The sequence below is a fragment of the Zea mays genome, chromosome 3 (genome assembly GCF_902167145.1).
Source record: "Zea mays cultivar B73 chromosome 3, Zm-B73-REFERENCE-NAM-5.0, whole genome shotgun sequence".
Taxonomy (NCBI): domain Eukaryota; kingdom Viridiplantae; phylum Streptophyta; class Magnoliopsida; order Poales; family Poaceae; genus Zea; species Zea mays.
Genome location: NC_050098.1, coordinates 214,548,660 through 214,561,532, shown reverse-complemented (window position 1 = coordinate 214,561,532; position 12,873 = coordinate 214,548,660). Strand labels below are relative to the sequence as shown.

The window sequence follows — 12,873 nt, the reverse complement described above, 5'->3', positions numbered from 1 at the left end:
TGCTGCGATGGCTGTCAGCCAGGAACCCTGTACTGGATCTTCCTATAAACTGTAGCGGGTTTTCGGAAGCTAGTGGAACTTTGTAAAGGCCTCGTAGTGGATCCCTAGCCATTCACCTCGGTAGTGTCTAAGGGCCTTGCAAACCCAGGCGACATGGGATACACGACTTGTGGGTAAAGATGCGCAACCTCTGCAGAGTGTAAAACTAGTATACTAGCCGTGCTCACGGTCAAGAGCGGCTCGGACCCTCACATGATTAATTATGGAACTTAAATTCAATTTGACATTTGCATCGCATTTGGGATTATTTTACTATTATTGTTCTTTATTATTATTAAGGTTTGGTATTTACTTACACTTAGTAATTGCTAATAAAATTTTGACCAACTTATAAAAGCAATGCTCAGCCTCAGCCTTTATTCCATTGATTAGCCTTACACTACATGAACTCCCACCTTTGGTGAGTTCATGCCACATTATTCCCCACGACTTGTTGAGCTATGAACGTATGTGAGCTCACTCTTGCTGTCTCACACCCCCCCCCCACAGGAGAAGAACAGGTGGTCGAAGAGGAGCCGCCTAACACTGAGGAGTTCGATCTGATCTAGGTGGCGTTTCTCAGTCGACATTGGCGCCAACGATCCTTAGTTCGTTTCATGTTTATTACTTTTATTTTGTAATAAGTCTTCCGCTATGTAATAAATACTCTGATGTTTTATGACATTTATCTCTATACACTCTGTTATTATATATGTTGTCTTCTTGGCGCATGTATGAGATGCACCCGGCTTTGTTCCTTAAAACCGGGTGTTACAGCGCCTCCTGTTGACGTGGTCGGTCCGTGCCCTGGGTTGGGCGATGTGGAGGCTCCTCCGAGGTCGAGGTCGAGTCTGTCTTCCGATGCCGAGGTCGAGTCCGAGCCCCCGGGTCGGGCGAAGCGGAGACCGTCGGCTGAGGCCAAGGTTGAGTCCGAGCCTTGGGGTCGGGCGAAGCGGAGTTCGTCGTCTTCCGGGGCTGAGCCCGAGTCCGAGCCCTGGGGTCGGGCGAAGCGGAGTTCGTCGTCTTCCGGGGCTGAGCCCGAGTCCGAGCCCTAGGGTCGGGCGAAGCAGAGTTCGTCGTCTTTCGGGGCTGAGCCCGAGTCCGAGCCCTGGGGTCGGGCGGAGCGGAGTTCGTAGTCTTCCAGGGCTGAGCCCGAGTCCGAGCTCTGGGGTCAGGCGAAGCGGAGTTCGTCGTCTTCCGGGGCTGAGCATGAGTCCGAGCCGTGGGGTCGGGCGGAGCGGAGTTTCCCATGGCGCCTAGGGCCGGACTTGGCTGCTGTCAGCCTCACTCTGTCGAGTGGCTCAGCAGTCGGTGCGGCGCAGGTGGTGCTGTCCTCTTGTCAGACCGGTCAGTGGAGCGGCGAAGTGACTGCGGTCACTTCGGCTCTGTCGACTGGAGGGCGTGCGTCAGGATAAAGGTGTCAGACCACCTTTACATTAAATGCCCCTGCAATTTGGTCGGTTGGCGTGGCGATTTGGCCAAGGTTGCTTCTTGGTGAAGACTGGGCCTTGGGCGAGCCGAAGGTGTGTCCGTTGTTGGAGGGGGGCCTCGGGCGAGATGTAGATCCTCCGGGGTCGGCTGCCTTTGCCCGAGGCTGGGCTCGGGCGAGGCGTGATCGCGTCCCTCGAATGGACCGATCCTTGACTTAGTCGCACCCATCAGGCTTTTGCAGCTTTGTGCTGATGGGGGTTACCAGCTGAGATTTAGGAGCCTTGAGGGTACCCCTAATTATGGTCCCCGACAAATACATTAAATATAATATGATTTATTTATTTAATATATATATATATGGGCATCTACTAAAATTGAGGGCCTTGCGTGGTCTCACATCCCGCATGGGCCTAGGGACACCCCTGCTAATAACTATGGACCATCGTATGCTAGTCATTCATTTAGATCCAACCGCTTCTAAGGAGTGTGTGTTCTTGGGCTATAGCTCACTCCATAAAGGGTACAAATGTCTTGATCCTAATTCTAGTCGCATCTATATTTCAAGAGACGTTATTTTTTATGAGAATGTTTCCCCTTCCAGTGTTTGTCCTATGATCCTAACACTACGTTACGTAACAAACAAATGGACGATCACAATATTTTGTTGAGCTATAATACTATGCATGTTAGTTTGCCTGTTGTTTCTTTAGATGCAGCAGATCCGCCGCAATCCTCGGTGCGAGTACCATCTCCTGCTCGAACAGAGGAGCCCCAGGATTCAGCGGACAATCGTCATGCGCTCTATCGACGCGAATCCATCTTCTTTCACTCGACCTAGGACGGCAGCACCTAGTGGCTCAACAAATCTGGTCCCTGCTTCTAGTTCTAAGGAGCATGCAATACTAGCACCGGTGTCTCACCCTACTAAACACACGTACGACACCAGATTTCGGCACAATATTCGCAAGCCCAAGCAACGCATAGATGGCACTGGTACATACTCTGTGGTACGATCCTCTGATTCAACTCCTACTTCCCGCATTGTTGCTCTTAATGACCCTCTTTTGATACAAACTATGGATGATGAGTATCGTGCTCTCATTAAAAATGCTACTTGGCACATTGTTCCTCCTCGACCTGACTTGAATGTGGTCAGTTGCAAATGGGTCTTCAAAATAAAGCATAAGCCTGATGGCTCGGTTGATCGCTATAAGGCTCGACTGATTGCTAGAGGATTCAAGCAGCAATATGGTGTGGATTATGATGACACCTTCAATCCGGTTCTAAAGCCCACTACAATTGGACTTCTTCTATCATTGGTTGTCTCGTGTCTAGGTTATTCAACAAATCGATATTCAAAATGCCTTCCTTCATGGTTTTCTTGATGAAGACGTCTATATGAAGCAATCACCTAGTTTTGAGGATTCCGCTCATCCAAAGTATATTTGCAAGCTTGATAAGTAACTGTATAGCCTCAAACAAGCTCGCCGTGCATGGTTCTCTCGCCTAAGCACTACATTACTTGCCTTAGATTTTTTGGCCTCAAAAGCAGATATATATCTGTTCCTTTTTAACAAAGGTGGCATCAAGATATATTTTCTTATATATGTTGACGATATAATCCATTAGTTCCTCTTCAGTGGCTGTTAATCGCTTGCTTGGGCAACTCAAAGATGATTTCGCGGTAAAAGATCTTGGACACCTGATCTATTTTTTGGGTGTTTAAATACACCATCATATCGATAATCTCACCTTAACACATCACAAGTACATTCATGATCTTCTTTCCTAGGCTAATATGCTTGTTGCTAGTGCTGCTGTTACACCAATGGTCCTTGCTGAAAAGATTACTCTAATAGATGGAGAACCTTTATCACCAGAGAACTCCACTCGGTATAGGAGTGTTGTGGCAGCACTCCAGTATCTATCACTGACTCGACCAAATATTTCATTTTCGGTAAATCGTGTTTGTCAATATATGGCTGCCCCTACTTCAGTGCATTGGACAGCAGTTAAACACATTCTTCGTTATCTCTAGGACACAACTGATTATGGCTTGCATTTTATCAAGACTGGATCATTGTTGCTTAGCGCCTTTTCAGATGCAGATTGGACTAGTAATTTGGATGATCGGCGTATTACCGGTGGGTACATCGTCTTTCTTAGGGACAACCTTATTTTCTAGAGCTCTCGCAAGCAAGCTATAGTGTCCCAGTCAAGCACTGAAGCTGAATATAAAGCCGTCGCTGATGCCACATCAGAGGTCATCTGGCTTCAGGTTCTTCTTCGCGAAATTGACATTTCTCTTCCACGACCACCGAGCCTATGGTATGATAACATAGGTGCTACATATCTCACGGCAAAACCAGTTTTCATCGTCGTATGAAGCATGTGGAGATTGATTATCATTTTGTCCGATAGCATGTTGCCATGAAACAACTTGAGGTTCACGCCATATCGTCGAAGGATCAAGTGTCCGACATCATGACAAAGGCGCTTTCTACTCCGGCATTCAAGCATTTCAGAAACAATATGAACTTATTTCCACGACGTCCAGATTGAGGGGGTACTAGATGAAAACATAGTTTGTTACGTCTATTCCTAGATTAGAGAGAGCTGTGCCTCTCTACCGTGATTCAAGGTGGGTTAGCTGTGTATTACGATCCCATCCATGTATATCTCTATCTTCTCTCTTCTCTGTAACCGCATATATCATCAATATATAAACACCGACAGTGACCCCTAGAGGGCATCGAGCTAAGCCAATTAACACTTCTCGCTCCTTACTTTTTATTTGGTTTGTGGAATAGAATGAGATGATCCATCATCACCATATTCCTCGTAAGCTAATAATTAGTATATACATGAGGATTGAGTTAATTCCATCAAAATTTATGAGATAAACTTATAAGACATCATCCTATCATGTATAAGGTGACTCCACAAATCAAACACTGGGTCAAGTCTACGAAGGTTGAACCAAGTCTACGAAGGTTGAATGGTTCATCAACGGAAGCTTCGTGGTGGGCCTGTGGCTGTGGCCTGTGGGGTATTGCCGTGTATGAAGGTGCGCCGACGACTGACTGCCATCACCAGCGGTCAAAGTCCCCTGTACCCCAGATTTGAGCCATGGAATCCAGAGCAGGCCTCAGCTCTCAGGACTTCAACTAGACGAATCCCGTGCAGGCCTAGTAGTGGCGTTGCACCGTCATCGATATCTTCCTCAGAGATATAAACACAACGCCACACAGGCGCTTGTGGTGCCAGTGCCACACTGCCACACCTCGCCATCGCCACCGTGGGCTTGCAGGCTTTGCGCCCTCCTCCTCCTGTCGCCAATCCAACCATAATGGCAGCTCACAACTCGGCTGCTTGCAGCCTTTGCGTCCTCCTCCTCCTCCTGTCCACTGCCACTCTCTCCGCCTCAGGTTCCCCCCTCTGCACCAAGCCCTCCCCTACTCCCGAAAACCTGCCAGCAGACGGCGAGGACGCCCTCCCGCTCCTCCGCTCCTTGGAGCTCAACACCGGCTACTTCTTCGGAGGCAAAGATATCGAGTTCAAAGACGAGAGCAACGTGACATCCTCCTACTCCTATGTCACCCGCTCATTCTCTCTGCTCCCACTCCACGCCGATCGGACATCCAACACCGCCGTCTTCCACGTCGTCGCCATGTTGACCCTTTCCGGCGGCCGCGACCGCGAGAACCACTATATGGGAGCCCATCGGCGGCGACGCCACCATCGCTACGTGGGCAGTCACTCTGTCACCTTCTCCTTTGACGGTTACTACTCCACCGGCACCACTTCCGGGGAGCTTTGCATGACTGGCTCAGGCTCCTATCCCGAGGAGAACGGCTCCACCAAACGCCTCCGCGACGTCGCCCTCCACCTCCGCGTCCCCAACCCATCTAGCATCACGGACCCCTTCATCACCGGCAGCCTCAAGGGCGCTGGCTTCGACGCCATCTCTCTCGTCGCGTACGCCGAAGGCGACACCTACCGCTATGGCAAGCGCGCCTCCTGCTCGCCGCTGCCGCCATCTTCTGCCGCGGCCGCGAGGGGCGCGCTCCAGGCTATTGGCGCCAACTTCTCGTGCGCGCACCTGAAAGACCATCTGGCGGCATCTTACAAGCTGCAGGAGCAGGACGGCGGCGGCGGGCACGCGCCGGTCTCCCCGCCGGATCGGTGCTTGCACATCAGCGAGGTGCAGTGCGCCGCGGACGGGTCCGTGCGCGCATACGCGTCGTTCTCCAACGACACGGAGATGGGGAGGCACCTGCCGCCACGCCCACCATTCATGGTCAAAGATGAGGCGGTCGTCGCCGAAGGGCACTGGGATTCAGCTCGGAGCATGCTCTGCCTCAGGGCGTGCCGTGTGGTGGTGGGCTCAGGGGAGTCCATGGCGGTGGACGAGGAGTGCGACATGGGCATGAGTTTCTGGTTCCCGGGAGTCTGGACGATTCGGGACCGGAGTGCCGTCGCCGGCATGCTCTGGAACTCGAGCAAAGCGGGTGATGGCTCTGGTGTCAGTGGTGTTGTATCAGCGTCGAGCGTCGATGGCAGCATCCATAGAGGCAACATCTCTGAAGTGAAGTACGAGTACAACTACACGATGGTGGAGGAGGCGAAAAAGCATTGTCTCCAGGATCCCGCATCGAGCAAGCCCAAGAAGAAGGTTAAGGGGTCGTTCGTCGCTCCTAATAACTACACCGATCATGACCTCGAGTTCCATTTCTTCGACACCAAAGACGGCACGATGGGTAGTGGGATCGCCTACCCGGTTGCTATCGGCCCGGCGATGGTCTATGGTGATCAGCTGGCCGCCGACGATTCCTTCTCACGGAAGGCCGTGGTCGACATGAATACGGAGGAGCTGTTGAACGTCAGCTACGACATACGTGAGCATGTTCCACCTGCGGGCTGGGTGCGTCCCAAGAACGGGTCGTACATGATCAGCCTTGAAGAACGGAGAATGGCAGCAGAGGGTGTCTTTAATCCGAAGACGGGCATCCTGTCCATGATCGCCTGCCGAGAGTACAACAGCTCGACGACGGACTGCCAGATACTGATCACCGTTTATCTAGCCTCGCTGATGGACGGGAAGGCGCAAGGCCATGGAAGGGGAGCGATCAGCAGCCTGAGAAACAAGACGGCGGCGGACCCTCTCTTCTTCGAGAAGGTCGACATCATGTTGTCCGGGATGTACTCCGAGCAGATCTCGGAGTCGATCTCGAGGATGGACTTCGAGAGCATCCTGCTGGTGGTCTCGACGACGCTGCCGTGCGTCTTCACCGTCCTGCAGATCTTCCACGCCAAGAGGAGAAGCGAGGCAGCAGCGGCCACATCGGTCACCATGCTCGTCGTCCTGGCGCTGGGGTACGTCGCGCCTCTGGTGGTCAGCTCCGAGGCTCTGTTTCTGAGCAGGAGGAGGCAGTACGCGCCGCTGCTGCCGTTCCGGAGCTACGTGCCGTACGAGCTGAGCCAGGCGATGCTGAGGGCGCCCACTCTGATCGCCCTGCTGCTACAGCTGCGCCTCATTCAGCTGGCCTTGTCGGCGCGGAAGGCGGACGCCGAGCAGAGCAAGGCCGAGTCGTCAGCGTCGCGCGCCGAGAGGAGAGCGCTCTGGCTGTGCGCGCCGCTGTACCTGATCGGCGGAGCGCTGACCATCGTCGTCCACGTCGTGAACGCGCTCCGAGCAGCGCGGGAGAACTCCCTCACCGTCCGCATCGGCCCGGAGCCGGCGACGCTGTGGGAGGACCTCGTGTCGTCCGCGGGGCTGGCGCAGGACGCGTTCCTGCTCCCGCAGGTCGTCATGAACGCGCTCTCGCCCGGCGGCGTCAGGGCCGGAGCCCTGACGCCGTGGTTCTACATCGGCAGCACCGTGGTCCGCGCGATGCCCCACGTGTACGACGTGATCAGGGCGCAGGGCTACGTGCCGAGCTCCAGGCCGTCCATCGTCTTCGCGAGCCCGCGTTACGACCGGTACGGCGTCGCCTGGGACGTCATCGTGCCGTGCACGGCGATCGTGCTTGCGGCCCTGGTGTTCTTGCAGCAGCGGGTTGGCTCGGCGGCACCATTGTTCCGTTCGCGGAGGAGGTTGGGTGAGTACGAGATGGTCTCTCCTCTTTAGACGATGAAAGGGCTTGGCACGTTATGGCCGTGAACGTGAGGACGGGACGGATTCACGGATCGGTCTCGCGTGCCTCTTCCAAACCACAATCCTCGTTGCCACGGCGCATTTCTTTATCGCAATCGTACATGTTTGTCGTCCAGACTCTTCGTTGGATAGTGCAAGTGGAGCACAATCCGCGGTGCGCAGCAATGCATGCAGTGTAAGAATAACGTACAGAGTATATATATTTTATTTGAGCAGCCTCCATTATTTTTCTTCGTGCGGTCGTGCCTAAGGCTATCCGCAGGTTCCCTCTAAATTTTTCCCCCTATATCACTTTTCTGAGTCACATCATTAATAGTGTATCCCCTACTTTTTCATCTCCCGCAGTGGTTTCTCCTAAATACTCCCCCTATATCCCACTACAATATAAAATATCATTTTCTATACCTACTTTTCATCTACTATCAATTTTTCTTCTACTATTAATTGAAGGCGAGCCCACAGGAACAGTGGTAGGGGGAGAGCGCGCGCGCTGCAGCTGAGGGGAGAGAGAAGAGTACCGCGCGGTGGAGTGCGCGATAGCGTGCTGCGCTGCGGGCTTTAGCGCGCGCGTTGTAGCCGCCATGCAAGGGAGCGCGCGCCGTAGCGTGCGGCGCTGCGGGCAGTCTAAATGGTTGACGTTTACTTTGACAAGCAAACAGCATGGATAGACTCTACCATGAATAGGACGGTCAATTGTGGTAGACCGTGCTGCCGGGTGCCGTGTTAGTTTGGTCATGTTTCATTGCAATAATATATACTCCTTCCGTTTCTTTTTAGTTGTCGCTAAATAGTTTAATTTTGCATCATCCAGCGACAACTAAAACAAAACGGAGGGAGTAGTTACCGAAAGAAATGGGTGACGTCTAAGAGCCTAAAATTTTCTCTAAACTAGGTCACAAATAAATTACTAAAACAAAACCTATACAATTAATCAAACTAGAATGTGCACACTAGATTTTGTCTAAGTGTTTGCTATCTCTACCGCAATAGCTAAATTTAAGTAAAAAGACAAGATTGAAACTTAAATGCTTAGTATAAATACGGAAGCTAAATAACGAGGTAGAGATGCAAACTCTCGTTGATGACGCCGGTATTTTTACCGAGGTATCCGGAATCACGCAAGGTCCCGACTAGTCCTCGTTGGTGCCCCTACGAAAAGGAAAGCCCACGCGAGGGCCAAACACCTCGGTCGAGTAACTCCATAGAGAGTCGCGGGCCTTCTCCACACGCAACTGGTGTTCCGCTTCAGGCTCCTCTCGTACGCTCCCCGCTGTCTCCACTATCGAGTTCCGGCCGAAAAGCTGTGGGCCTCGTTCCGTCCGGTACACGGTGGCGGTCGTGATACAAACGCGGCTGTCACGGTCTCGCAAGACTCTCGTCCCACTCGGTACAATTACAACAGCTCGCGCAAGAGCTGAGGGGTTATGTGGTTTATCTAAACTCACTCAACTAACTATGGTCCACCTAGAGCAAGCGCTAAAGCGGTCTAACTAACCTAAGCACTTCGCAAAGCACCTATGCTAATCACCGAGTGATTCTATTAAGCACTTGGGTGTATGAGCTCTCGGGAATGTCTACTATATGCCTTGGTGAAAGTCGCTTAGAGAGGGGTGAATAGGCGAAACCTGAAATTTATAAACTTAAGCACACACTAAAGCCGGGGTTAGCGTTAGAATTAAATTCAAGTCCGAAGAGAGGGAAAAACAAATCAATCAAGGATCGAGGCGAGTGAACACGATGCTTTGTTTTCCTGAGGTTCGGTTCCAAAGAACCTAGTCCCCGTTGAGGAGGTCACAAAGACCGGGTCTGTTTCAACCCTTTCTCTCTCTCAAACGGTCACTTAGACCGAGTGAGCCTTTTCCTTAATCTCTTGGGTCACTTAGACCCCGCAAGGACCACCACACACTTAGGTGTCTCTTGCTTTGATTACAAATCACTTGAGAAAAGAAATGAGAAAGGAAGAAGGCAATCCAAGCGACAAGAGCGCAAATGAACAAAAAATCTCTCTCACAAGTCACTAAGTGTTTGAGATGAATTTGGGACTTGGAGAGGATTTGATCTTTTGAATTGTGTCTTCGAATGAATGCTAGAGCTCTTGTATTGAATGTGATCTTCAGAAAACTTGGATGCCAAAGGTTGTGGTGGTTGGGGAGTATTTATAGCCCCCAACCACTTGGTAGTCGTTGGCCAAGGCTGCTGGCGATGGGCTCACCGTACAGTACGGTGCGCCACCGGACAGGTACTGTGCGTTGTCCGGTGCGCCACCACGTCAGCCAATCGTTAGGGTTTGGAGCTGGTCGACCGTTGGAGACTTTGTCTTCTTGCGGCATCGGACAGTCTGGTGCCACACCGGACAGTCCGGTACCCCTCTGACTTTCCTGCTCTAACTCTGTTGCGCACTGTTCACAGTTGGAGAGGCTTTTGCAGTTGACCGTTGGCGCGAGCTAGCCATTGCTCCGCTGGCACACCAGACAGTCTGGTGGTACACTGAACAGTCCAGTGAATTATAGCGGAGCGCGCCCTAGAATTCCCGAGAGTGACTAGTTTGGAGTTATACGGCCTGGTGCATCGGACACTGTCTGGTGGCACACCGGATAGTCCGGTGCGCCAATTTTCAGCACACTCAAGTCCTTTTGCTACAATAATATTGTGTCCCTAACTTGGTTCTTTTCTTGGTTTGTGTTGAACCTTATGCACCTGTAATAGATGAATTCTAGACAAACTAGTTAGTCCATGTTTTGTGTTGATCATCAACCACCAAAATTAATTATAGGAAATGGTTAACCCGATTTCCCTTTCACTTGGTATATTGCTTGGGCTCCCACACCTTGGAATGACCAATTGGGGGTGTATTTATAGCCCCCAACACAAAACTAGCCGTTGCAGAAAAGTTGTGCTCCCTACGCCACACCAGACAGTGACTGTTTAATGTCCGATGCGCCTAGCCATTGGTCTGACACTGCAGCCGACCGTTGGCGTGCATGCTTTTTACACCTGACACTCCGGATGTCACATCGGACAATCCAGTGGTATTCTCTCCACAATGCCACCTTAAACTAGCTGTTGGGGCTACTGTTTCCTGGTGCACCGGACAGTCCGGTGTGCCACCGGACATTCTGGTGCTCCATACCAGATAGTCTGCAGGCAACACTTCCTTTGTTTCTTATACTTCACTTGATCTTCATAATGTCTTCTTTTGAGGTGTTGGTATCCTCAATGTCTTGGTCCAAGTAACTTTAGCATCCTGTGAACTACAAGCACAAACACTAGCAAACACATTAGTCCACAGGTTATGTTGATCATCAAACACCAAAATCTATTAAGCCAAATGGCATGTGGTCCATTTTCATTACAATCTCCCCCTTTTTGGTGATTGATGACAACAAAACCAAAGCAAGCAAATATTACAAACATTTGATTGAAAATATGCAATCTACTTGCTAGGATGCATGTTTGTCCCCACAATGTGATATTATGGTCTTAAGTCTCCCCCTAACTACATAATTCACTTACTTCCTATTTTAGACCAAAGAGCCAAAACCACTTGAAGGATCAAAATTTTAATTTGGTGGTGTTTGGTGTTTGATACGATTTTCATTGCTTTGGTCCCTAAACTTCTCCCCCTTTGGCATCAACAACCAAAAAGAAAGACAATAAAAGCATGTAGGAAGCAAATAAGGACTTGTCCTCATAAAAGATTAATCAATTAACACCAATTGAAGAACTTGATATTATAACTCCACCCTAAATGAGTGTTATCCTTTAGAAAGAATTTTCTCCCCCATTAGAGACGAAGAAATACTTCCCCTGACAAAGATCTTCTACTTAGGAAAAAGCATGTGAGAAATAGAGGTGCAAGACATGATTTGATTAGATTGACTTCCCTTATGCAAAGGTAACAGAATATGATTTAACTACTTATGCATGTATAGCAACATGGAAGTATAAGATATGAAATATAGTTTAACCAAATATTGGACAAGACATGTAAATGATGCCAAATGTAGTCTCAAAGTTACCAATTGAAAATTAATGGCGGACCATTTGAAGACAAATGGTAGGCTTGTGAGACATAAGAGTTCTTGTAGGTTTGCAGTGGAAGCTTGTTGTCTTTCTCTAGAGACTTCATTTTCCTTACAATGAGACTGCTACATTGAAATAGACTTGAAAAAGGTATTAGTCTCAAAGTCTTAGATTATAGAGTAACCTCACCCTGAAAGTGTGCATACAAGTTTTGAATGCTTGTAGGAGACATGCACTTTGATTTGACATCAAGAGGGGCAAATTATCTATAATCCGAGCTTTGGCACATATAAGTTAAATGACACCAATTGTAGGACATAAGTTTTTGAAGCATTAGTGTCATTTACTTAGAGATGTTAAATATGCTATGTGTCGGCGTTTCGAGACCGGGGGGTCCCTGGGCCGACGAGTGAATGTCGCCGCGTGCCCCAGCCCAGATGGGTCGAGCGCGAGGGCGAGCGCGAAGGGGGGAGAGCGAGGCGGCCGGAGACCGGCGTGAGAGAGGTGGGAATCCCGCGGCCTTCGTGTTCGTCCCGCGCCCAGGTCGGGTGCGCTTGCAGTAGGGGGTTACAAGCGTCCACGCGGGAGAGGGAGCGAGCGGCCCCAAGCGAGCGCCTGACTCGTCCTCGTCCCCGCGCGGCCAACCTTCTCTAAGAGGGCCCTGGTCCTTCCTTTTATAGGCGCAAGGAGAGGATCCAGGTGTACAATGGGGGGTGTAGCAGAGTGCTACGTGTCTAGCAGAGGAGAGCTAGCGCCCTAAGTACATGCCGTTGTGGTTGCCGGAGAGATTTTGGCACCCAGCTGGTGTGATGTCGTGGCCGTCGGAGGAGCGATGGAGCCTGGCGGAGGGACAGCTGTCGGAGCGGTTGAGTCCTTGCTGACGTCCTCTTGCTTCCGTAAGGGGGCTGAGAGCCGCCGCCGTCACAGGGTACGCAGGGCGCCATCATTGCCTATCCGGCGGAGCTAGCCAGATGGGACGCTGGTCTCGTTCCCTGCGGCCCGAGTCAGCTCGGGGTAGGGTGATGATGGCGCCTCCTGTTGACGTGGCTGGTCTACGCCCTAGGTTGGGCGATGTGGAAGCTCCTCCGAGGCCGAGGTCGAGTCTGTCTTCCGTGGTCGAGGTCGAGTCCGAGCCCCTGGGTCGGGCGAGGCGGAGTTCGTCGTCTTCTAGGGCTGAGCCCAAGTCCGAGCCCTGGGTCGGGCGGAGCGGAGTTCATCGTCTT

The 12,873-nt window shown here is 51.1% G+C and overlaps 1 protein-coding gene across 1 annotated transcript; it reads left to right on the top strand.

Annotated features, from left to right (window-relative positions):
- Nucleotides 1–4,646: 4,646 nt before the first annotated feature.
- LOC103651357 (uncharacterized) lies at nucleotides 4,647–7,857 on the top strand. Its single transcript, XM_008676974.4, has one exon. It carries the CDS (start codon nucleotides 4,820–4,822, stop codon nucleotides 7,598–7,600), a length of 2,781 nt encoding a protein of 926 aa, XP_008675196.1. The 5' UTR covers nucleotides 4,647–4,819; the 3' UTR covers nucleotides 7,601–7,857.
- Nucleotides 7,858–12,873: the final 5,016 nt, after the last annotated feature.

Bases quoted from the DNA above. Each gene is read 5' to 3' on its own strand.
- LOC103651357 (XM_008676974.4), top strand. From the start codon at position 4,820: ATGGCAGCTCACAACTCGGCTGCTTGCAGCCTTTGCGTCCTCCTCCTC.